Source organism: Gymnoscopelus microlampas (genome assembly GCF_963454915.1).
Source record: "Gymnoscopelus microlampas genome assembly, chromosome: 15".
Lineage (NCBI taxonomy): Eukaryota > Metazoa > Chordata > Actinopteri > Myctophiformes > Myctophidae > Gymnoscopelus > Gymnoscopelus microlampas.
Window position 1 is genome coordinate 32,547,429 of NC_139952.1, and position 25,202 is coordinate 32,572,630.

Here is a 25,202-nt window from a genome sequence, read left to right on the forward strand (position 1 = left end):
TTTGTCTCCAGTATCATTTGCTCTGTGGTTTTAGGCTACAGTTTGATCTAACATAATTCTATACAGGTGATTGGGAGAGCAACAGACTTTTGGTGATATGGGGACCTCCGGTGGTTCCAGTTAAGCATTGAATGTAATTTTCTTGAATTATTTGGCTAAACACTGGAATGGCATTTCTAGTTGTGTTGATATAGAATTAATAGAACACAATTAACGACTGTCTTTGAATTGCGTTGTTGTAGCAGTAGGTCTAGATAGAGTTTTTATCTTGTAGTAATCACGTTGAATCTAAACACCTTGCGTACAGCCATAAAGAGCTTGCACACTGGTAAAATGTAGAGCTGCACACTGGTAAAACTGGGCAAATTCAGGCTCTGTGTAAACTCGTTTACGGTCCTTTGAAAAACATTAGTGTAACGGTAAAATTGCATTAGGCTTATTGTCAACAAAAGCTGTAACACTTGAATACTCTATATTATATAACCTGATGACCCAGGTATGGATGCCAATACGTCTGTACCCTATAGCTGTATAGGTTTAAATCCTACATCATATACTGTCCTTTCTATACATTTATTTATAGGGTTGTATTCAAACACATTACTAACCAACAGTTAGGGTTATACCATTATTCCTTTTGCTTTAAGTACGCATTTAACATTTACACCTTTTTACTGTGATACCTTAAGCACCTAATAGAGTTTTCATGAATGGGCAGTGAAAATACTTACTGTATATAAACTTAACTTCAAATAGCCTTATTTTATCTATGGAAAAGTAATGTAAGTAACCAATAATACTGGTGGAGTGTTTTGTACGGTAGTGGTACCGTACAATGGAGCTGGTGGTGGACTACTGTACCAGTGGTGCATAAAGAGGCTCCCATCACCATCCAAGGGGAGGAGATGGAGATGTGACACCAACAAGTTCCTGGGAGTAGCCTACACATGAACAATAAACTGGACTGGTCTATCGCTACATCTGAGCAGCCTAGAGCAGAACAAGAATGAAAGCTCTCTCTCTCTGCTATGAACGCCTTCTGTGAAACAGTCAAATCAATATGTGAAAATAACCAGCTAGTGAAACACAGGGCTATCATTTGAATGTTATGTGTAACATTAGGCCTATATATGCGTGTCAGGATAAATGGTTTATTTGGTGACGTTCCCAAATGACCACTAGATGGCAATAGTGTACAGATAATGGACAATTGTAATTCTACATAGATGCATGTGATTCGGTGATTATAATGCAAACTTAAAGGTAGGGTAAGTGATATATTTTGGTTAAAAAAAAAAGTTAAAGCACTGTATTTGATAATAATTATTGCTACAAAGTGTTCAGTAACAGGGGTCTCCCCGTCTCTCCAGCTCTTTAATAAACAGAAAATACATTTTCAGGTAGGTTACAAAATGTCAGCCAATCAGGGGAGAGTATCCATTTATCAGCTTCATTTTTATGTTCCATTTCCAATTTTATCTGCTCATTTCTTAGTGTCATCACTTCCAATTGCACTTGGTTAATTTCTATCCCGACTGAGGTCTCTATCCTGATTGGATAGAATTGGTATCCTGACCTGAAAATGCATTTTCTGTTTACTAAAGAGCTGGAGAGACATGGAGACTCCTGTTACTGAACAAACACCCTGTAGCAATGAGTATTATCAGAATATAAAGCTATTTAACTCTTATTTTAACCAAAGAGAATCACTTACCCTACCTTTAAATGTATTAGAGAAATGTTATTATTCAATCATGTGCAAATGATCAGGAATTCATCAGAGGATTCAAACTTGGGGTGTTGGTCTTGGATTGGTCTGAAAAGGACGGAATGATGGAAAATGTCAAGGTACGTTTTTCTATTCTAATTCTATCAAAGTCACTGTGCATGACTGAGTGGATGTGGTTAAAAATACATTAAGGCGTTTTACTCTGCAGGTACTGGCGCCCTTGAAAGCCTCATAATGATGAAGAGAGGAACTGTGTCGCATACCACTACAGTGATGGAGGATGGGATAATTGGTCATGTTCTATTCAAAGAGTTACAGACAACTGGATTTGCGAGAAGTGATGTTTCTGTTAACTTCTTTGAACTGCAGTTTAGTGTTCTGCTTCATGAAGTTAAACAGTAACTTCATAAAGCAACCCCCGAATTGACTTATGGTGCAATTTCAAAGTTGAAATAAAGCATATAAAAAAAGCATACATTGATAGCATTGAATAGGAATATGTGTTACAAAATGTGTTTACATTGCTGTGATCCCTGCTAATATTGTCTTATCATTGTAGTTTAAAAGCTACAGAAAAGTGTTTATGTACACGTAAATGGAAGCATGTAATAGCCTATATCTGTTGCCCCTACTCTAACCCTATAAAAATGGTGGGAAAAGAAAGAAAATGCATTCACACAGGCTATGTTTTTGAAAAAACAAATGAAACAGACTTAATGTCTTAGTTAATACCTTTTTTCCAGCTGTCAATGTGTGATCCCACCATCACCTTCCTGCAACCCCACTTGGGTCCCAAACCATAGTTTGAAAACTACTGTGGGCAATAGAATAGATGAAAGGAAGAAGTGTGTGTTTAAAAAAAAAACCAAAAAACACTGTCTGTCAACATCATAACAGACTTCTATACAGGTAATAGGAAAAGCAACAGACTGGGTGAAGGAAGGGTCTCCTCTGTTTTTAGACAAGGGGTGGCTTCTCAACCAGTGGTTATGGTGACCTCTAGTGGTTCCAGTAAAAAAAAGTCAGAATTTCTAGTTGTCCTGATATAGAATTTATGCATCAAAGAGGGAGACCACTGTACAATGCTAAATAATAGTTTGAATGCAGGCATGTGTATAAGAATGTATTTATTTACTGTATGCGTGATATGTATGTGTGCACATCTGGATGTATGTAGGCTATAGGCTATAACCAGTGGCTGGCTTAATAGTAATAAGCCCTCAAAATAAAACTGTGAATTATCGACTGTTTTTGCATGCGTAGTAGCAGCAATAGGTATAGATAGTATTTTTATGTTTCAATAATTATGTTAAATCCAAACACCTTGCATGCATTATTCTTTTTAGATATGTCTCGTGGGAAATCTGAGAATATGTTTCAGTTAGAACTGATTCAAATTCATTTTGACTGATTAATTCCAAAAATTGTCAAATTACTCTGCGGCAGCCCTGAACTGGCATCTCGGCAGCTAGCACTGAAAGGCTACCCCCCCCCCCCCCACTCCCTGCATGGGTTGGCAACAAGTACTGGAAATAGCCGGCCAGGAAACGGAATTCTGAAGCCTGACTTCACCATAGGGCAGTGTCGCATGGCAGAAATGTCTGATCTACAAGCTCACAACGCCTCACAATGCGACACGTTGTGAGCTTGTAGATCGGCTATTTCCACAGTCCGACACCGTTGTATGATGACGGGGTATAAATTAAGCAAGGGTGACCCTCACACACTGGTCTCTTTGGTTACCCCGCACGCAAACACACACCAGTAAACAGGCTAGGCTGGATAGATACACTTACCTGAATTTAGCAGCAGGCCAATAAAAATGTTTTAATGGTGTGTTCTTGTCAAATTGCTGCACTGGCTAAATGAACAGAACATGAGAGCAGTGTTGAACATTTTGTAAATTACTTTGGGCCTTAGGGCCACACATACATGTGCGAATGCACGCACGCACACACACACACACACACACACACACACACACACACACACACACACTCTCACACACACACACACACACACACACATACACACACACACACACACACACACACACACACACACACACACACACACACACACACCAGTGTAACCAGGCTAACAAGGAGGTATTTAAGTCAACGACAGCCTCAGCTTACTAATAGAGAGTGTGGTAAAATCCCCTCACGATCGCTGCGCTTGGCGCAGTTTCAAGGTTCCCCCTCTAATGGGCAGGGATTGGTACATGAAAAGGGACAGCTGATCCCAGGTCTCTATCCCCCCTAGGGTCAGCTTCACCCCGGGGCTGCATACAAATAGGCCAGTGCCACTTTGGTGAGACTGAGCGTCTCAAGGGGAATTCGGTAACTGGAGCTGCGTCGCATGCAGGCCTCCCCGTGCCAAACACGCTTCATGGTCAGAACGTGCCGGGTTGGGGGTCTAACATGCACAACACTCATGTTGTCCATATGAGTTATGTGTCCATTTCAAAAGCGCACAACGTGGAGTCTGCCCGTGTAATGGCCTTTTTTTATATCTAACTCCCTAAGTAAACCTGCAATTCATAACTTTATGACCTACCCAGGATTCAAACCTGTGTCTCTTGCATGAGAGACCAAATTTCTGCTACTCTTCCGAGAGGGAATCCCCACTTGACCTGGGGAGATAGATATATGAGCTTCAGGCAGATGTACTTGTCAACAAGTCTTCAGGCAGACAGTACTACTTGTACATTGCTACTTGTCCTACCTGACACCAGGGTCTAAATGTTTCAATGGAAGAGCAGGCACCTTCAGATGTGCTAGTTATATTGTTTTGTATTGCATACCCTGCCATACAGTTTAAATCCAACCACAGGTTTTCTATTTGTGTGCAAATGAATATCTTCCTTTATAAAAATACAAGTTTCATAAATAAGTAATGAAAATCCAACATTTAACAGTATGGAGAAAATGTGCTTGGCGCTAGCAACAGAAACACCCACAGTACATTATGCATTACGCAGTGTAGCAGCAGTATGATTTGAAATACAGTAGACACACTGTAGGGACGCGCTGTGACACGGTCCCCTCCAGTCATGTGATGTGACTCGGTTGCCATAGTGACTGTTGCCTAGCGCAGGGACCTGTCGGACACCACAAGCGGTGGATGTCACTCCCACAGGGGTCAAGCGTGTTAGATGGTGAGAAGACAAATGCACAGTAAAATGTTCTGCATTCATTTAACTCTGAGAGTTACAAGTGGATAAATTAACTTTAGTGTAGCCTTCATCATGTGAGAAACAATGCATTATTTTCATGATGTCAGTGACCGCTGTCCAACACCTGACACAGTTTAGGCACTTATTACGGACACTAAAGGGGCTGTTGATGCATTTTGGAACGTGTCAGTCACTGCATTTTCTCAGATTTTCTGTAGTCTCTCATGTCGCTTGAGGACGTCATCCGACACATGTCTTCAGAAGCTCGTCAGAAGTAGCAGACAGCACAGGACCACACACCCACAGACCTTCCCACAGAATCAGTGAGTCACCACGGTTCAATATACTAACATCTCTTGAAGCTGTTTTCATTTGCCAAAAACAACACAGGGTGAAATTAAAGGCTAACACAGGCTAACATAAAACAATGTGAAGTAAGAACAATTGATTGCCTTGAAAACAATCATTGACGGTAAAACATTAAAGCTGCATAACTTGCTGACACTGTAGGTTTTATCATTGCAAACAAGACAGGTATCTTGAGTCAGATACCCGATGAAGGTCAGTTGACCGAAATGTTTCTGCAATAAAGATTTCTGTAAGTGAAGACAGTGAGCGGACTCTCCTGAGCTATGTTGCCTGATTTTCCCTACACACCTGTCCTAGTGGGTGTTTTTACTATCATTGCAAACAAAGAAAGCACTCAGTAGCATGTGGACCCGTGCCAGGACCTAAAGCACTCCCCAAGTTGCTCATTGAGGCACTAGAATAGGAAAGTTCATGGGGTCACCAAAATCATCCTCTTCGGAGCAAGAATGTGCAATTAGTGTCTGTACAACAAAGGGAGATACAATTAGATTTTAGTTTAGCCAGTTTAGCCGGTTTAGTTTAGTCTAGTGGTGCTAGAGCAAAGGTCATCATGACTTGCTGAATGTGCACAACAAATTCCAATGCAATCCAGCCATCCCCTTTTGAGATATGCTCATTTGAAATCTTTAAGTTTGACCTGATGAAAGGTCATGGGGTAACCAAAATCTATGTTTCTTCCTCTTGGGAACGTGAATAATGAACCCAAATGTCATGGCAAACCGGCCATGGTTTTCAAGATATCAGTCGGTCACAGACCAAGATGAACAAACAGAGAGATGTCATTGCATAACCTCCTTGGCAGTAATCACCACCCAAGGTAGAACTCTGCAAAAATATTTTTTTGTCTACACCATTTTGGACCAAACTGTAAACCTTACTGTAGACTTCAGCAGCCGATGTTGTAAGTCAAACACCACAGAATATAAAATGGAAAATGCAAACGTTGAATGCACATGTGCATTTGTATGCATGCAAAGCCATTGGTGGTGGTTAAAGCAGTGACATCTGACACCCTGACATCCGTCATAGATCAAAGCAAAAATAATTATAGTTTTTAATTAGGCTATAGTAGCTTTTCACCAGATTGTTTAATTTAAGCAAAATGAGTCTCTCCAACAACATTTCTGCGAATGTGGTTGAAGTCTGCTTCACCAACCTCTCTGCTAGCTCTGCAGCATATGGGCCTTTTGTCTCGATGTCTCTAAATTGCAAGAGAACTGTGACAGAAGACGCTGGCTAGGCAGGAATGTGATTTCTCTTGTGATTGAAGTGCTTTGTAACATTCATGAAGATGTCTACACAGCCACATCACGACAAAAATCAGAGCACAGTTAACCTGCACACAAACTTTCAACGTGTACTGTGTATCCGATTTTTATGCAGATATACAGGCAAATACCTTCTAAGAAATAAATAAACTGTTAGTGACTATTAATAGTAAGCATAAAGAGACTGCAGACATCAGATTTCCCCTGTGTCTGAACAGCTGCTTGTTGTGTACAGTAAAGTCTGCCTCTCATTACTTCAGGGATCCTCAGTTCTACTTCCTCTCAAATGCCACAGTTATGACACCCACTGCTTGCCAGCCGAGGTCTCCTTTGATTTTGAATACCACAGATGCTACTCAGCCTAGCATAGCATACCGCTATGTTGTGGGAGGTATAGGCTGACCTAGATGGGGGTCCCATCCTTAGCTACAGAGACAGGCCAATGATGTCTCGTGGCAAAGGTTATAGCATGTAGCAAGGCCACCCAAAGTGGGTGGCCGGGCGGTGGTGCTGGGGTCAGGGTGGATTGGGCCTGTTTGAAACACAAACTAGTGGCAGGGAGCCGTGGTCAAATAACTTGTAGGGCAGAGAGCCCTTGGAAGTCCACGTGTCTGTCTTGGGGTCGTAACAGTCGAAGCAGTCTGAGTCCTCGATGACATCGTGTCCGTTGAGGATGCGTCCTCCAGTCACATAGAGCTTGTTGTTGATCACTGTGGCGCTGTGATGCATCCTGCGCTCTCTCAGGTTCTCACACTTCACAAACTTGTTGGCCTTGGTGTCGTAAGCGATCATTCGCCTGGTGTACCCTGGAGATAAACATGAATCGAGAACATCAGAGCCTATATCCACGTAAAGCCTTTCATGCGCATTTTCTTATGTGACAGCTGTGGCGAAATAACTGTATTACTTAATGGCTTTTCATACATGAATGAGCAGACTGTACACAGTTGCCTGCACTCACCTCCCACGATGTAGATCTTGTCTTCGATGACGGCAGCTGGAGCACAGACATTCTTCACCGTCCTGGTCTCCAGTCTGGACCACAGGTTACGAGAGATGTGATACACCTGTTGGCACAGCACACATTATTATGGTCAGTAAAGCTTAATTCATACTCCATGTGTGTGGCTTGCTAAAAAACGGACAGACAGACAGACAGACACAACGGGTACTCTGATAACGGGTACAATGGGTTTGCATAACCGGGTGGGGCATGCATTCTCTACTTGCATTGTTCCCGACTTGCATCGTTCCCGAGTAGGCCTGTGCGCACCGGTCTAGTTGAAATAATGCTAATTTGTTACATATAATGTTGTAATACAAGGTAATAAGATAATACATTATTTCAACATTGAGGTTCAACAACATACACTGTACACAATTAAGCAAAAATTTGTAAACAAAACTATAGGTTCATTAAAATAACCCCAAGGGGCACACTCTCTAGCGATCCAACCACAGAAGCTACTGTATGTCCAAGACAGACCAATCACTGCAGTGGACCTGGCACCTCCCTATTTTTTGGGGCCGGCCATACTGTAGCTTAGTGAGTAGCACACTCAAGCACCTGCCAACACTCCTGATTTAAGCAGGAGACTCCTGATTTTTTACCCTGTCTCCTTTTTGGCTCCTGAATTGAAATGTATCCTGAAATTCTCCTGTTTTTTGGTTTATAATGGATGAAATGACAAAATACAGTATACCCATTAATTTTCCTCTTCTACCACGGTTTTGAACCGTTTTTGGTTTCCTGTGCAAGTGCTGACTAAAATTTTACCATTGAGCTAATAGAGCCTGCCTGCTTGCTCAGGGGATAAATTGAATCTCAAAATTCGTCAGATCCTGTGTCTAGGTGAGATATGACCTTTGACACGATCTAAATGTCTCGATAGAAGAGTAGGGAGACAAAATACAACCACCCCAATTGTATAATAAGTTATATTGTATTAACAAACTCTACTATACAGACTGGACAAAATTTCATTTTATTCATAAAAAAAGTTACTTAGTGCCGCTTTAAAATTCACCAGAATACAGGAAATGACATAATCTGTGTTAAACCGTTTTGGAGAGGACCCCCAACCAAACTTGTCCCACCCACATTTGTTTACTTTAACCATACAATGTTCATGTCTGTGTATCGGAAATTTGTCTTTCCTAATTTAAATCCCCATTTCACCTTTTCATTTTAACTATTTTGAGGCATCTTTGGGTATATAGAAAAGCTCTATAGAAATTGCATATACATACTTGTATTCTTATTCATAATTATAAAGAAGAAAAGCACCCCCCCACCACCACTTGTTGCCCACTTGAGGCTTTCTGTCAAACATTGCAGGCCTGTGTCCTTGGAGGTCAGGAAACAGGTCCAGTCATGCTGCAGAGAGCAAGCAGTGGTCGTCATGGGGACGGGAGTGACGGGATGGGAATGCTGTAACTGTATCCCTACCTTTTCATGTCAAGGAAGGACCCCCAAAATTATGTATTTGGTCGCAGACCTCCATCTCAAAATATTTTGTGAGACCCCCAGAAGCAAAGATTTGAGTAAAAAGAAAAATTCAAGAATGATCAAAAATAGCAGATCTACAAGCGCATAGCGTGGCACAAAGCTTGTATATCTGCTATTTTTGAATAGCTAAAGTCTGAAATGACACAAATGCTTTCCAGGTCTAAATGGTACATTAGCATCTCTATCCAAAGGGCTTTTACAATGTGCATCACATTCACATTTTCACACACATTCACACACTGACGGCGGAGGGAACCGTGCAAGGCACCACCCTGCTCATCGCGGAGCAGTTAGTTAGGGGTTAAGTGCCTTGCTCAAGGAGGAGGCGGGGATCAAACTGGTAATCTTCCGATTGCCAGACGGCCACTCTATCTCCTGAGCCAGACTGGCACTCCACTGTTGTGATTGGTCTGTCTTGGTGTTGATGTTATTGATGCTATGATCACCCACTGCCAACTGTTCTATTTTTAACCCCTTTCCCTAAATCATCTCCATGCATCCACTTCTCTCTGATCTGCCGCTTCATCGGTTATGTCATAAGACAGCCGTTTCTAGTCACTCTCTAGTGACTAGAGAGAGCTTGCCTATTAAGTTTGGATACCGAAAAATAACTATTATTGCTTATTTGTAGAGTTCCAAATTAATCTTTCATTATAAAGCCTTCTCTACCTGAATCAGCCTCACAGGATTCTGCATGGCGTCCTCTCCACCAAAAACATAGATCCTCTGATCACTGGCCGCAACCGCCGGATGCAGCACCGGTGTGGGCAAGGGCGCCATGGCCTCCCATTGATTGAACATACTGTTATACCTCTCCACCGAGCTGGAGATCTGCTTGTCCACTCCAATGCCTCCTAGGACAAAAATAAAGTGCTGGTAGGACACACTCTGGTGGGCATATCGTGGATCCAACATTGGCTCAGCTGTTCGCCACTGGTTGGTCTTAAGGGAGAGTGTGTAAACTGTAGCGCTCACGGAGCTGTCGCCTGATACCATACAGAGACGCAGCCCACCCACCACATAGAGGATGCTATGAATGCACACGTACGCAGCTTTGTAGAGGCGCAGCGGTAGCTTGGCCAACCACTGCCAGCGATGGGTCCTCTCGTCGTAGAGCAAGGCCTCGCGTGAAGTCTGCTCGTTGTTTTTGCGCCCTCCGACCACCACCAGTGTTTCTCTGCAGGTGTAGCGGCGCGGCGTGGTCCAAAGTGGCTTGAGCTCGCGGCTGCACTTGGTGCTGACTGAGAGCATGAGGCGTCGCACCGACTCGATAATTTCGGTGCAAAGAGTGGAAGACTGCACCAGTGGGTCGTTGGCAATGAATTGGAATAGGTACGTTGGGTGGATGTAACGAAGGCGGACTTTCTTGAAGAGGTCGTGTATTGCGCCACGTCGCGAGAAAGGGTCGTGGTGGATCCACGCTAATAGGGTCTCAAACACCTGCTCTTCCTCCGCACAAAGACGGTCATCCTCCAAGTAACACATGAGCTCAGGAAGAGACAGCTCACAGAAGTCCTCTGTGGCGGCCACGTCAGAGAAACACCTCACAGCCATCTCTTTGGCCCTCTCCTTCAAACTTTCACAGTGAAGGATCTCCGAAAGTCTTATCATGCTTAGACAGTTATCTGGACTGAGCTGCTCCTGGAGAAATGCAGAGCACGCCTCAAAGAGACGCCCGTAGTGGAGCATAGACGCCGCCTGCATGAGTGGAAGCACAATCTCCATGGAGATGGTGATGGCGCCGGTGTAGATGTAGTCCACGATGCCGCTGAGAACATCGGGCGCGATTCCCTTCAGGTCCACGCGTGCCTGGCTGCTTTCCAGGAAGTTGCTACAGAACATGGCACGGAAGTAAGGGCTGCTGGACACCAGGACGTTACGGTGGCAGGGTATCTCCCGGTGCTCGGTGCAGAGCAGTACATCCGTCATGACGCGCTCCTGACGGAGGATGTTGAGCTGGGTGAGCAGGTGGGAGGGAAGCTCCAGGTCTTTGAATGGTAACACTTGATGAAGTCTCCAGGCCATTCTGGAGGAGGGACAGAGGAACAGAGAGACAGATTCACTAAGGAGGCCACTTGGACTGGTCCTAATGTCAATGTTACACTGGGTTCACAATAATGTTAACTCTATAAGCCATGACATCTTTGAGAGGCTCCTGTAAACTCTATACCAGACTACTACCATAGGCCACTGAAAATAATTGAATCCAAAATATTCCTTGGAAATGAACAAGTAACTATGGTATGCTTTCAAAAATGGTCAGCAGCAATGTCAAATATACCACGAGTCATTGGGCTACACATGACATGCCAGACCACAGGTAGGGTCCTTTAAAATAGATTATTATTATTAATGTATAATCTCTGATGAACAAGACCACCTAGAGGCCACTTGTGGCCGCTGGTGGACACATTGGCTGACAGACAGGGGGACTGTACTGCATTCATACACAGACTCACTATAACAGTAGTTTTGCATCACTTCATGGCTCAGCTAATGACCCGATCATCTCAGCAGGAAGAGCCATGATGTTCTACGGAGGATGAGTCTGACTTTTACCATGGCATTAAGAATGCAGATCCTTCCTGTCAGTATGGATACCAGAGTAAACCTTTTAGCCCGCTCTCTTTAACTCTGACACATCCTGCCGGACAGCTGCCATTGATGTTATGATCACCCACTGCCAGCTGTTCTATTTTTAACCCCTTTCCCTAAATTATCTCCATGCATCCACTTCTCTCTGATCTGCCGCTTCATGGGTTATGTCACAAGACAGCCGTTTCTCAAGAATCAAGAGTCTCTCTCTTTCACTCTCACTATCTCTCTCCACTTCCCTCTCACCCACGCTCTCTCATTATATTTTTCTTTCTCTTTCCCTCGTCTCATTCACTCGCTCTCTCTCTCCCCCAAATGAAGGGTGTCGCCATTGACAATCCTGGCGTTTGGTAGAGGGGTAATTTCCAGGGGCTATTATCATCACTAAGTCTTCTAATCACCATCGAGACAGCTACTGATTTGCGCGCACGCACACATGCACACATGCACGCACGCACGCACTCACACACACACACACACACACACACACACACACACACACACACACACACACACACACACACACACACACACACACACACACACACACACACACACACACACACACACACACACACACACACACACACACACACACAGGGGGCCCACTCTGCCTGGTATATATTTGGATGGATAATCATTTTGTGATGCCCTGATGGGTGTGAGTGAGTGACACCATACAGCTGACAGTATTCCCCCACACCGTTTAACTGGGGCTGAAATAGACCCCGGCATTGTGTTGATCACAGGGGCCAAACACGGTCACTTCAGTTGCCAGGGAGAAGGCGAGACATTGAGCAGTGGTTCTCAACCTGTGGGCCCAGGTGGGCCGCGAGAGTATCGCAAGTGGGCCTCCGAATGATTGACAAAACGCTACGATTTTTAATAAAATATAACATTAATATCGAAAAGTGATACAGATAAATACAAGGGTAAAGTATACAGTACTATGTTAGTTCCATTGGTCCGAGGTGGAACACAATCGATTGATTGATCATTAAAATAAACTAATTTGGTGTAGAGGGAAAATAGGAGAAGGCCTAGTATATCACTGGAGGACTCCGGTCAACTTAACTAGGATGGTTAAGTGGTTAATTAACATCACATCAAATATCACCAGTAAAAAACAGGATCAGTTTCATCTAAAAGAGTCTACCAATGGGTAGACTACTTTTATGTTTTTTTTCTTTTATGTTTCTGTGTATTATTGTAATATATTGTGTCTTAACCACACGAGATCTGGTGTAGAGGGGAAACAAGGAGTGGACCTAGTATAGAGCCCTGCTGCCCTGGGTCATCTAAGTATACAGTCGGGTTTACAGTAAGTGTTTTGAACCTGTCACTGACCATACTGTTGTCTATTTGATGATATCATCCTGTGTTCAAATCAAGGCTTGTATACAGTACACTGACATGTTTGATATCTAAGAAATGTCTCACCTGCAGAAGAGATGATTGTATGATTGTATTCTGCTGCTATTTTCCCCACCTTGTAGTATATTATTCATATTATGAACCACACACCTTTAGACATTGCTAATATTATATTAGAATATTTGACATAGGCCTATCTAACTAATTTTCCTTGTTTCTCTCTTTCTCTATTCTTAACCCCTTTCTTGAAACTGCAAATGTTGGGAGCTTGTAGGCTACAACCCACTCTTTTACACCTGTAAACCTGTGATGTGAATCTGAAGGCTCATCTAGGACTCTTCTATAAATTCCATGTATATCATTTCCAAAGATAAAGTTGCAACATACAGCTCTCACTTGTGCTCCTAGTCCTAACACAGTATAGCTGACCCTGGCTGTGACAAACCTTATAGTTGTTGTAGTTATAACAATAGTTAAACCACTCTTTGGGTTATGAGTTGTTTGTAGCCTAACCTAAATTTGTGTTTTAAGGAGTATTCTGCGTCTCAATAAATCAATGAACAATTCTGACAAACCATCTGAATTCCCAAAATCTGGTAGTGCGGTTCGTTCACCAAAGTATAAAAACAAATCCTTACCTCCTGTACATGTAAATCAATACATCCGTGATACGTCTTGAGTCTGGGCAGGAACAATGTCAGCCACAATGGAGAAAATAACTCCAAAAAATGTTCTCCTAGAGTAAATATGATGTGGTAAAGTAGGCTAGAGCAGTGCGATCAGTCACACAGTGAGAAACAGAGGAGGACTCTCCTGCTAGGAGCTGTGGGAGTTTGCCATGAGGGCCACTGTGTACATTCCTGCCGCTAATAGTAGCCTATCGCAGGCCACCGTGTCTCCGGCCAGGCGCTCTCATGTGACACAGCAGGGCCGCTTGGTACCGTGCCACCGGCTTAGTGGCTCATCAGCCCCGGTCCACTGGAGACTACAGTGTGTGTGTTTACAATAGCCTGGGGAGGGCACAGTCATCATGGGGGGTCCCTCCCCAGCACCGCTGGTGCCCCACACGGAGAACGGGTGTCTAATGAAAAGTCCCCCCGTGGGGGGCAGCGACCCCCTTATCCCCCTCACGTGCAAATGCCCGGCCCCCACCATCGCTCCCATCATTATCCTTCTCTTCTCTCCTCTTCTGACTGTGTCGCGCACCCAAAATAGCTGATCTACAAGCTCACAGAGCGTCGCTTGGCGACATGCAGTGAGCTTGTAGATCGGCTATTTCTGGTGCGCTGCACGGTGTGTGATAAGTATAAATCAGGTGTAAGCGAGGAAGCAGGTAAATATAGTGCGGTGCTGATGGGTGAACCTGAGCAAGAGCAACAGCTGTGGATACGGACGGTTTGTCCCGAGGTGGTGAGTGTGTGTGTGTGTGTGTGTGTGTGTGTGTGTGTGTGTGTGTGTGTGTGTGTGTGTGTGTGTGTGTGTGTGTGTGTGTGTGTGTGTGTGTGTGTGTGCGTGCGTGCGTGAGGAGTCATTTGTCCATGCCAAGGTGCATGGCTTTGTTTTTGTTTCACTTGTCTGACCTCAGGACGACAATGGAAACAAGCACGTTTTGTGTAATCCTTTTAACACCATTTGTATAATCGTACCACTGTACTTTTTTGCAAACTGTTAATAAAGTATTCAATCAATCAAATCAATCAACCTCTGCCATGCTTAACCATTTCAACCTGGTGTCCCTATTTTTGGCATTATACAGTTGGTGAACAAAAATGTAATTTCAAAAACAAATGTATTATTATTATTTTTTTGTAAATGTCTTGTCTCACGCCACGGCACATGGTGTTTGGGAACCACTGTCACTATCTTTATTAAAATATATCAACAGATAGGACAGGATCTGTACCATGATCTGAAGTTAGGGAAGGCAAAGACAACAATGAAATGACTCGGTCGTACAGCGGAAAATAGCTGATCTACAGAAGGCATGATGTCTTTATCTTCTGACGGTAAAAGGGCCTTATCTCCAGCCAGTGGTGGAAAGTAACCATGTAGCCTACATTTAATCAAGTACTGTACTTAAGTACAGTACAATTTTGAGGTACTTTTACTGTACTTACTGGAGTATTTCCAATTGTAATAATTTTACTCCACTACAATTATTTGAAAACTTTAGTTATTAGTTACATTGTAGATTTTAGATTATTACAAAACATACATTAACCACTTCAGCTCTATTTAAATTTTGGCTATTTGAAAATAGCCGATCTACAAGCACACAACACGTCGCGGTGCGACCAGCTATGTAGATCAGCGACCAGCTTGTAGATCAGCTATTTTCAAAATATTTTAAATACATTTTAGACATGTGATAACTTGTGAAACAGGACGTTCTGAATAATGAGTAGGCTACTTTTACTTTTGGTACTTATTTTATGCCAATACTTTTGCACTTTTTACTCAAGTAAATTTTGATTACCGGACTTTTACTTGTAACAGAGTGTTGCTACATTGCGGTATTGTAGTACTTTTTCCACCACTGTCTCCAGCAAGCCACCGCGCAGCTCCAGGCGCGATGAGATGAGTTATTGTCATGTTTGTTTAGGGGCATATGGCGAGGAATCTGAGACAGACACACATGGACAGATTGAATAACACAGAGCAGCTACATGGGAGTGAGCTGTCACTAAGCGTTGGTGCACTCTGACACACTGAAATCCTACACTTTTTTTTACTGGTGGTTACCAAGTGACAGCTAAATACATGTTGGTGGTGGTGTGTGTACTAACTGGGGCGTGATAAGGGACGTCGTCGCAGAGGCGGGTGAATATTTTGGAGGTCCGTAATTTGAGCTCAATGGTCATCTTACGATTTACAATCTATTTCGTCCCATGGCAAGCGAAAATAGCTGGCCGGGCTATTATTTTCTTCTGAAAACAAATTACGCATTTGAAAGATTTTTAAGGATTATGGAAAATGTATATAGCACTTTTCAAAAAAAGGTTTACAAACTGCTTCACATACAGTACATAAACAGGAAATATAAAGGCAATTCAACGATGATAATTAAAAACAAAGGAACAATTAAAAAATAATAAGAAAAAATAAGAGTGCCCTGGGCCGTAGCGTGACGGTCCAGGGCAGGCACCCTAGGCTACAATGCCAGCCTAACAGCGAATGCCCTGTCACCTTCCGTCACAACACAAGCCTTGTCTTGGGGGGGTCAAGTAAAAGTTTGTCTGCTGATGAGATTACTGGTGAGTATGTGAGGAGACAGGAGGTAAAAAAAAATGAGGAGTAAGTCAGTTCAGTCATTTAAAATTCGGAACGCCACTGGCACCACTGTAGCAGTGCAGTGAGGCAAGAACAGGAGAAATGTGGTCCCTCCTGGTTCTTGTAAGAACTCTAGCTGCTGTGTTTTGAACAATTGCCTTTTTTGGGAGTCCAGAAAAAAAGAGAATAGGCCTACAGTAATAAATAAGGTAATATTTGGGATCTAATGCTGGAGACCTTGTCTAAGAAGAAGGCTTGAAAGGCATCACATCTCTCAGTGGAAGTTATTTCACTGGAGTCGGAAGGACGATGTATAAGAGTTGATGGTGCTAAAGAGAAGTTTTGGATCATGGGGATTAGAAGCAATTAGATGGGAGAAATATTTCGATCGTTCTTCTTTCACTGTGTTGTTTAATTCTTTTAAAAGCGCCTTCAGGGTATCAGTTTGAATGTTTAAAAATATATATATGACAATTTGCGGTTAAGAAAATGTATACTGCATACCTTTTGTCTTTGGTCTATTGAGAGACACATTCATTTACCTGGGCCCTGGGGGATCCATCACCCACATGTCTCTACTAGCACCCCTGACTGATAACAAGCCACAAATACAACTTGGATTTTCAAAACATTTCAAAAGTTTTATCATAGCAAAAATAGCAGACTGCTATTTTAGCTATATACGGTAGGTTAAAATGCTTAGGAAACTCAGTTATTTCAATTAATTTGATCCTTATTAGTTTCAAACATTAAAACATTGCCCTGGGAATAAATAAAAACAATCCTTGATTCAAATTTAAACAAAAGGATAGCCTATATAGCCCACAGAAAACTGCAGCATTTGTTCAACATCATAGCTCCGTTTACATGCACTGACAGCAACACAAACAACAAAATATCATTAAAGCCTAAGATACTTGTTTTGTGTGACAATCAAACAATACCTGTTTTTGCTCAGCCTTGAATGGACCTCTTATGGGCAGCAGGGAGAGACACCTGGGACAAGAGAGATTTATTATTCATCATAATGTTCCTATAAGTACAGTAACCTAAAAAGTCATATATCCTATGAATCCTAAGTCTATAGCCTATGAATAGCAATGTAACACATGGGCCTATGTAATATGCCTTAAAAGGCTAAATCAATGTTTATGAGCAGCAGGTCTGATACATAATTTATGTTTCTTGATATTTTATTGAACTTTGCATTCTGTGTATAAGACTTTCCCTCATGAAAATAATAATGGTTCATAATAATTTATCCTTATCTCCATTCACATCCATTAATGAAATAAAAATACATACCGGTAAGTAAAAAGTAAACCTACTAAAATAAGTAAGTGGGTCCAGTAAATACAGTGGTTCTCAAAGTGGGGTCTGGGGACCCCCAGGGGTCCTTGAGGGGGTTCCAGGGGGTCCCCAGCTAAATTAGTTCATCAGAATGAGTGGAATCAATCACTTAAGCCATATTTCAAATATAGTGAAAATAGCCGATCTACAAGCTCACGTGTCACACTACCACATATGACTGCAACGCCCTGTGAGCTTGTAGATCTGCTAATTTCATTAAAAAAATCCCCTGAACATGGGTGTTCTAAATTTCAAAATTTCAATACAGCAATGCATTGATATCAAATAGAAAATGTACTTCGTAATTTGTACTTTGGAATAGTGGAGTATTTACATGACTATGGACTTTGTCCACCACTGCAGTAATAAGCAAGTAATAAGGAAGATAGATACAGTAAACCAAGGGTTCTCAAAGTGGGGTCCGGGGACCCCCAGGGGTCCTTGAGGGGGTTCCAGGGGGTCCCCAGATAAAATATGATGGATAGTTAGGAACCAAATGGACCCCATATGTGTCTGTAACTCTGACAGTGTACAAATGTACATTTGTACACTTTCAGAGTTATGGTGGTCCGTGGTCGAATATGCAGGGGTTCTCAAAGTGGGGTACGGGTCGGGGACCCCCAGGACCCCTATCAGCTATTTAAAAAAATATTGACATTCTTTGAAAATGTTTGAATTTTTTTTGACATTTCTATCACCAAATCTTGTATGGGGTCCTTGGCACAACATATTTTCAGATGGGGGTCCGCAGCAGCCAAATGCACATGAAAAGGTTTGGGACCCCTTGCCTTGCAGTAAATACTCCATTCATTCATGTCCATGGTGGTCACGCCTGGCCCGGACGTGACGTCGGCGGCCGAAAGCGTGACGTGAACGGCTCGCTCGAAAATACAACAAGGAAGTGGTAACGTTTTTTTATTTTATTGGAAAGCAGAATAACCTTTAGCGGCAACATATCCGATCATTCTAACATTGATCGGTGTGTGTATGTGTGTGTGTGCGTGCTAGTCACAGTGTGTGTGTGCGTGATCGAGGCTGTGTTTTAAAGCCGTCGTGTTTTACTCTGCACTGCAAATATGAACACGGACGTGGAATTCCACATCAGACAGAATTATCCGTGGAACAAACTGCCAGCTAATGTCAAACAGGTAACGTGTCATTAATGTCATTATTATGTTAGTATGATGCATGTACTGTAAATGTATCGATCTGTCCCCCGAGGAGGGAGGAGGAGGAGGGGGGTGCATGTGTCATTGACACTAATCGGTCGGTCACACGCATGATCTGCAACAACGGAGCCATGATGACACTAAACCATCTTTGTTATTATCATCACCTCGATCACGTGACTGGTCGATTTGACAGGTGATGCCAGGACAGGACAGGTTATGGTTCATAATATTTATGATAGTAGCCTAACACCGCGACACATCAGATGTGATGTGATGTGAACCCCCCCCCCCCATGATGACGCTTTGATTATGGCTCCATAAATCCCACCTACCAGCAGCAAACCACCGAGCTGTTATGTCATGAATGACCTCTCTCTCTCTCTCTCTCTCTCTCTCTCTCTCTCTCTCTCTCTCTCTCTCTCTCTCCGTCTTGCCCCTTAATGCTACCTCTTCCTCTCTCAATTCAATTCAATTCAATTCAAAGGAGCTTTATTGGCACGAAAAAACATATGTTAGTAAAAACAATTACAAACTAAGACATGTATATGGTACACAAATTAAAGGGAATACACATAAATGTATAAACAGAGTTATGTCTCAGAGAGAGAGAGATAGAGCTGACTCTCTCTGTCTCTCTCTCTGTTTGTCTTTCTGCTTAGATGTGTTCACATTTCCTCATGATTTCTTTTTCTTTTCTTTTCTTTCCCAGGGTCTGGGAAACTCTCAGAGGGAGTATGAGAAACATGTACTGCTCTACAGTATCCGCAACCAGCTGCGTTTCCGCAATAACTTAGGTGAGCAGTGAGCACGTGTAGAAACAATTTTATTACCATTCAAGGGCAAAAATTACACCCTGAGGCCAGAAGGGAGGAATATGCAGAGTTTGCCAAAGGGCAACATTTTCTGGTGGTATTGCTGTACAGTTAAGGTTTGTACTGTAAACCAGTGGTTCTCAAACTTTTTCATCTCAAGGACCCCCAAAATAATATGAATTTGGCTGCGGACCCCCATCTGAAAATATGTTGTGCCAGGGACCCCAAGAAGCAAAGATTTGTGTTAAAAACGTTCGCCTTTAAAGAAAAAAGATTTAAAGATTTGCACACATTTTCAAAAACTAGGAGCTTGTAGATCTGTTATTTTTGAATAGCCAAAGTATAAAATATGGATAAAGTGGTTAAAATGATTGTGACGCTATATTAAATTATTTAGCTGGGGACCCCCTGGACCCCCCCTGGACCCCCCAAAGACCCCTGGGGGTCCCCGGACCCACTTTGAGAACCAATGCTGTAAACCACACAAACAAACCATGAATTTATTTGGTCATGGAACCATAAAGCTGCAATCCAGGAACTTAATGTAATGAATAACGTGGCATGGATGACTGTTAATATAACTAGTACTGTAGATCAGTGGTGCAGTGGTTGGAGGTGGTCTCCCTGCTCTTCCATTGAGACATTAAGACCCTGGTGTCAGGTAGGACACCTACTGGTTGAGATTGAAGTAGTACTGGCTGAAGCTCATAAGCCCCAATATCTCCCGGGGAGATATTTCGGGAATCCCTCTTGGAAGAGTGGTAGAAACTTGGGTCTCCCACGCGAGGGGGAGTCGTGGCACAGGAGGTAGATAGAGCAGGCATCCTGGAACTGGAAGGTTCCTGGTTCCAATCCATGGTACCTTCTTGCGTCATGCGTCTTGCGTCTTAGATTACGCATCTAAGTTGACGATTAATTGTCCCTCTAATTGAGATTAACATTTTTAATTGTGTGTTTCGCATTGAACATTGGAAAATATGAAGCCTTTTAGGCTTCGTAATCAAAAATTGCACAGGGCCGATATGACAAATAACTGAAATATACAAAGAAATTATATATATAAAAACAACGTTACTTTGTGACACGTTGCAAGCTTGTCGATCTGCTATTTCTGCTTTTTTAATATTTGAAAATGTGTGAACATTTTTCATAATGGGAAAGATTATGATGATAATGCAAACATAATTGCGATTATCTCAAATAATTGCGATAAGACGATTATGTAATCATTGTGACAGGTCCAGCGTCATGTCGAAGGGCCATTGAGCAAGACACTGAAGGCAGGAAATATGCTGTATACATGCAGGCCAGCTAGCAGTTATACAAAGAAATGGGATAAATTGTATACTTCTTGACTTTAGACAGATGACAATTTGAGGCAATTATCTGTGCTGCTATTTGAGGAGACCCTTCTGACTTTGGGAGAATGATAAAGGATAAGCTGTATCGAATTCAGTGTTACACTTGTTCTGGACAGACTGCCAGGATAGTGTGTACAGAACATTAAAAAAAGAAACAAAATCCAGTACTATATTATTGAATAAAATGTAATTACAACTGTAATAACTGTATGGTAGACTAGAGTACATTAAATCTATGTAAGGAAGTATTCGCACAATCCACGTCATTCGGATGCAGGTGTGTTGGACAATGAAAACCGAAGCAAACATGAAAAAAATATTTTCATGAACAAAAAACTCCCGCACACTGCTCTTGCTCAGCAGCCTCTGCTTTTATTTAAATTGACAGACGTTTCGGTCCCACTGGGCCTTCATCAAGAGTAAGACACTCTTGATGAAGGTCCAGTGGGACCGAAACGTCTGTTCAAGTTTGCTTCAGAGTATATTAAATACAATATACTGTAACTAGTACATCTGTATGGTAGATTATGTTAATACAACATGTTGCGTCGTGACACGTGAGCTTGTAGATCTGCTATTTCCACAAATTTTGGAAAACGTAAGATTTTTTTTTGCTTGGACGATTTTTGATGATTATGCACAAATAATTACGATCAGGCGATGTATGTAATAATTGTGACAGGCTTAGCTATGTGTAGCCTCGTTTCCAGCCTTACTCATCTGCAAAGAGAAAAGCCTGGTCACGACCTATTGCAGAGAGTATCTATTGGGGCGGGACGTCCGTCGTACGTATATCGATCTTTTTCGTCCAATCACAACACTCGTTTCATTCACAGAGAATGTAAACAGATTTGTAAAGCGTCAACGTCATTTCCTTGGGCGGTACTTCCGCCAAATTCCGGTACTTCCGTTTAGACACTCAACCGGCTAGGTCTTGCCCAGCGTGAGCTATGTGTAAGTTCAGCCGTTTAATCGTGGAATCCCCTCAAGGACCCCTGGGGTCACTGGACCCCACTTTGAGAACCACTGACTTAGACAAGTTTGGATGTAAAGTCATTATAACGAGTGGCCAATCAGATCTGATTGAAGATAGAGTTCCATTGCCATGGTTACCGTACACAGTAGCTTCTTGGCTGGCATGAGCCTCTTGGCATCGTAGCACGTCGTTGTAAACTAGATCGATATTTAAATATCATATCAATAAATCTGGTCTCTACTGGATTACTGTGATGCAAAATGGCCTGTAATTTAATGAAAACATGATGTGTAATTACAGTTGTTGAGTGTAATTATGTGACTGTGACTTACACCTACCCTAGGGCATGTGTAACTATATGTACTGTAGGCTAGTTGTTGCTTAGAATTACATTGTAAATAACAACTGCTGTTATTTTATTAATGCTTAAATCACATCTTAGTAGTAAGAATTGAAATCGATTAGTTCTAACTAGAGATGGCCAATTGGCCATTTGGGGAACCTTTCTTAACCGGTAACCAAAACTCATTACTGGTTAATTAACCGATAAGAATAAAGTATACTTTTTTGAATGGACGAATGTCTGTGGATCACTCACCCGCTAGGACAGCATTTGAGGTTGTGAAACGGTTAAGCCCTTTAGGGTCTCCAAGCTGTACAGCCAAATGTGGGTAAACATAGTCTTTGGTGAGTAAATTATGAAGACTATCCAGTATCCACCACTATTAACGGTTACCGGTTAAATTGTTAACCATGAACATCCCTAGTTCTAGCTAGGCTAAATTTGAACTTAACACATAGCTGGTGCAACCGGCTGCAGATGCCCAATATGTCCTTGACCAGGGGCTGATTCCCCTTTTGGGCAAGCGGTGGATCTTTGGTTAAGCGGTGGGTCTTTGGTTTTCCATGCAGGAGAGCCGAGTTCGAATCCAGGTGGTAACACTGGGGTGTGTGTCTGTGCGTGCGTGTGTGCGTGCGTGCCTGTGTGTGTGCGTGTTTGCATGAGTGTATGTGTGTGTCTGCACGGCACTAGGCTGGCCCACGTTCTAATAAATCTGTGTGTACTGTTTGTGTGTGTGTGTGTGTGTTTGCGTGCGCAGTGCGCCACGTGCGGAAGGACGAGCGCAAGTACTACGAGGAGCTGCTGAAGTACAGCCGTGAGCATCTGATGCTGTACCCGTACCACCTGTCTGACATCATGGTCAAAGGACTGCGCGTCACGCCCTTCTCCTATTACATAGGAATCATGGAGGTAAGCACTCAGTAAAATCATTCGTGTTCATTTAACTCTGAGAGTGTATAAATGGACCCTTACAGGTCCATTTGGTTCCTAACTATCATATACTGTAGGAATCGTGGAGGTAAGCAGGGTGCTACAGGGGATTTAGGCACCAGCGAGACTAAACGTCAGAAAAACATGCCACAAAGGCATAATGTAGTTGTGTATTCCCTCATGTACATTACACCAATCCGTCACACGCCCTATGCTCTCAAAGGAGAGCGCACAAGGGTTTAACGGTCGTTTTCTAGATATGAACATGCAAGATATTAACATCGCAAAAGGGAATGATATGAACGCTCACCCTGTATGTACAGCCAAAGGCAGCCAATGACAAACATCCCTTCACACTCAAGTGTTTAATAGCTTTTTTCAAGTTCAGCTCTTCCAACCCCTCTTTACCTGCGCATCACCTGAGCTCCAGACAAAACCTTTGTCACTGGCGACAACGTCCAAACGACGTCAAACAACCAAACAACGTCAAACAACCAAACAGTGAAAAGACTTCAATGCCGTAAGCAGCTTACCAAATGATTCTGTATGAGTTTTGAGCATTTAAAAAAAAAAAAAGCCTATTTTTTTACTGTTCCTACACTTAAAATATGTAACAAGTGTAGTAGTCGTGTTACTATTGAGATATTTGGCATAAAATAATGAGGTTTTGTCAGGATGTTTGTCTATATCATGCAGGATATGGACAAGTGAAACAAGTGTAATACATTAGCGATTCTCCACCTGTTTAATTTCACCCCCAGTTTGAAATGCATTAGGCCTTGAACCCCCAAATGATATGATTTATGTCTCTTGGAACCCAAGCTACACTGTAAAAGCCTCAGTGTTAATTTAACTCCGAGTGCGGCTATGTCTTCCCGGTGGGGGCTCCTCACCGGGAAGACATATCAAGGAAAAAGAGGGTAAAAATGTTTATTGGCTCCTCTAAAAAAAAAAAGAAGAGAAAAATATATATGTCAAATTGTCTGAACTGTATGAGAAATTGATTCATAGTATATTAGAGTTGTTTAGATATCGTTTCTAGTATGGGAAATGCCGCCAATACTGCTTAAAATGGATTGGGTATGGGCGAGTATGTGAGTCTATGCAATGATCTGATATCATGTAATTACTAATTTATCATAATGATGATTGTGACAGGCAAACGACAACAACACGTGCAGTGATAGATATCAGAGAGTGTTGCGTTAGTCAGAGCTTGTAAAATGTCCGTCAAAATGGTATTCATTCTCTGCATTCTTCTTTTGTCTTCTTTTTTTTCCTCCAAACTGGTATCGGATATGTACTCTTATCAACCCGATTTGCACATTCATGTGTTGTTAATGCGGGGGAAATGGTATACAGTAGGAACATTTCTACACAGTGCTAATATTGAAACATATCGCTATTGTAATGTCAAGTGAATTGAATTATAGCTGAAATCAAACCACACATCATTTGACTGGGGGTCCGGTCCCCCTGAACCCCCTCAATACAAAGCTTCATATTTTGTTGAGCATATATAGAATCACAGTTGGATGAAATTGGAGCCATGACCTGTGTTTTGGCATCAGACCATTAGAGTGATGGCAGTTCAAGACTGGCAGAGGGAGATGAATGCTAATTTGTGTAGTTTCAGGCCAAAACTAAAGGCCATCCCATAATATATGCAGTAGAACGTATGTTATGTGTATTATCTGTCTTACGTATGTCAGTTCAACCTAAAGGTGGAAGGGTCTCTATGCAAAGGTTAACATGTAATTTATATAGCATGTTATTTAGACAGATGCTAGGTTCATTGTTTATGGTATCCTATGGTTTCAATGTACAGATTATTATTTTTATAGTATATTGTTTAGACTGATGCTAGGTTCTTGGCTTACCTGTGATCCTTGTTTACTGAGGCACTACACTATCTCTCTGAATTTTATGTATGTGCTTACCTTGCTTATTGTAAGTCGCTCTGGAT

General features: G+C 42.3%; 2 protein-coding genes across 5 annotated transcripts in view; one reads left to right on the plus strand and one right to left on the minus strand.

The window, feature by feature from the left end:
- Window positions 1–4,673: 4,673 nt before the first annotated feature.
- On the minus strand, window positions 4,674–13,798 carry klhl38a (kelch-like family member 38a). Its single transcript, XM_084079827.1, has 4 exons — window positions 13,661–13,798; window positions 9,723–11,079; window positions 7,506–7,611; window positions 4,674–7,350 (listed from the first exon to the last, which is right to left on the minus strand). Exons 1-4 carry the CDS (start codon window positions 13,669–13,671, stop codon window positions 7,061–7,063), a joined length of 1,764 nt encoding a protein of 587 aa, XP_083935953.1. The 5' UTR covers window positions 13,672–13,798; the 3' UTR covers window positions 4,674–7,060.
- Window positions 13,799–18,510: 4,712 nt separating this feature from the next.
- The window catches only part of fam91a1 (family with sequence similarity 91 member A1), a 60,203-nt gene continuing 53,511 nt past the window's right edge, over window positions 18,511–25,202 (plus strand). For all 4 annotated transcript variants that reach the window (XM_084079905.1, XM_084079907.1, XM_084079906.1 and 1 more), the window contains exons 1-3: window positions 18,511–18,790; window positions 19,524–19,608; window positions 23,064–23,215. In XM_084079905.1, coding sequence (XP_083936031.1) covers window positions 18,719–18,790; window positions 19,524–19,608; window positions 23,064–23,215 — 309 coding nt within the window. In that variant the 5' untranslated portion in view covers window positions 18,511–18,718. The remainder of the gene's footprint in view (window positions 18,791–19,523; window positions 19,609–23,063; window positions 23,216–25,202) is intronic.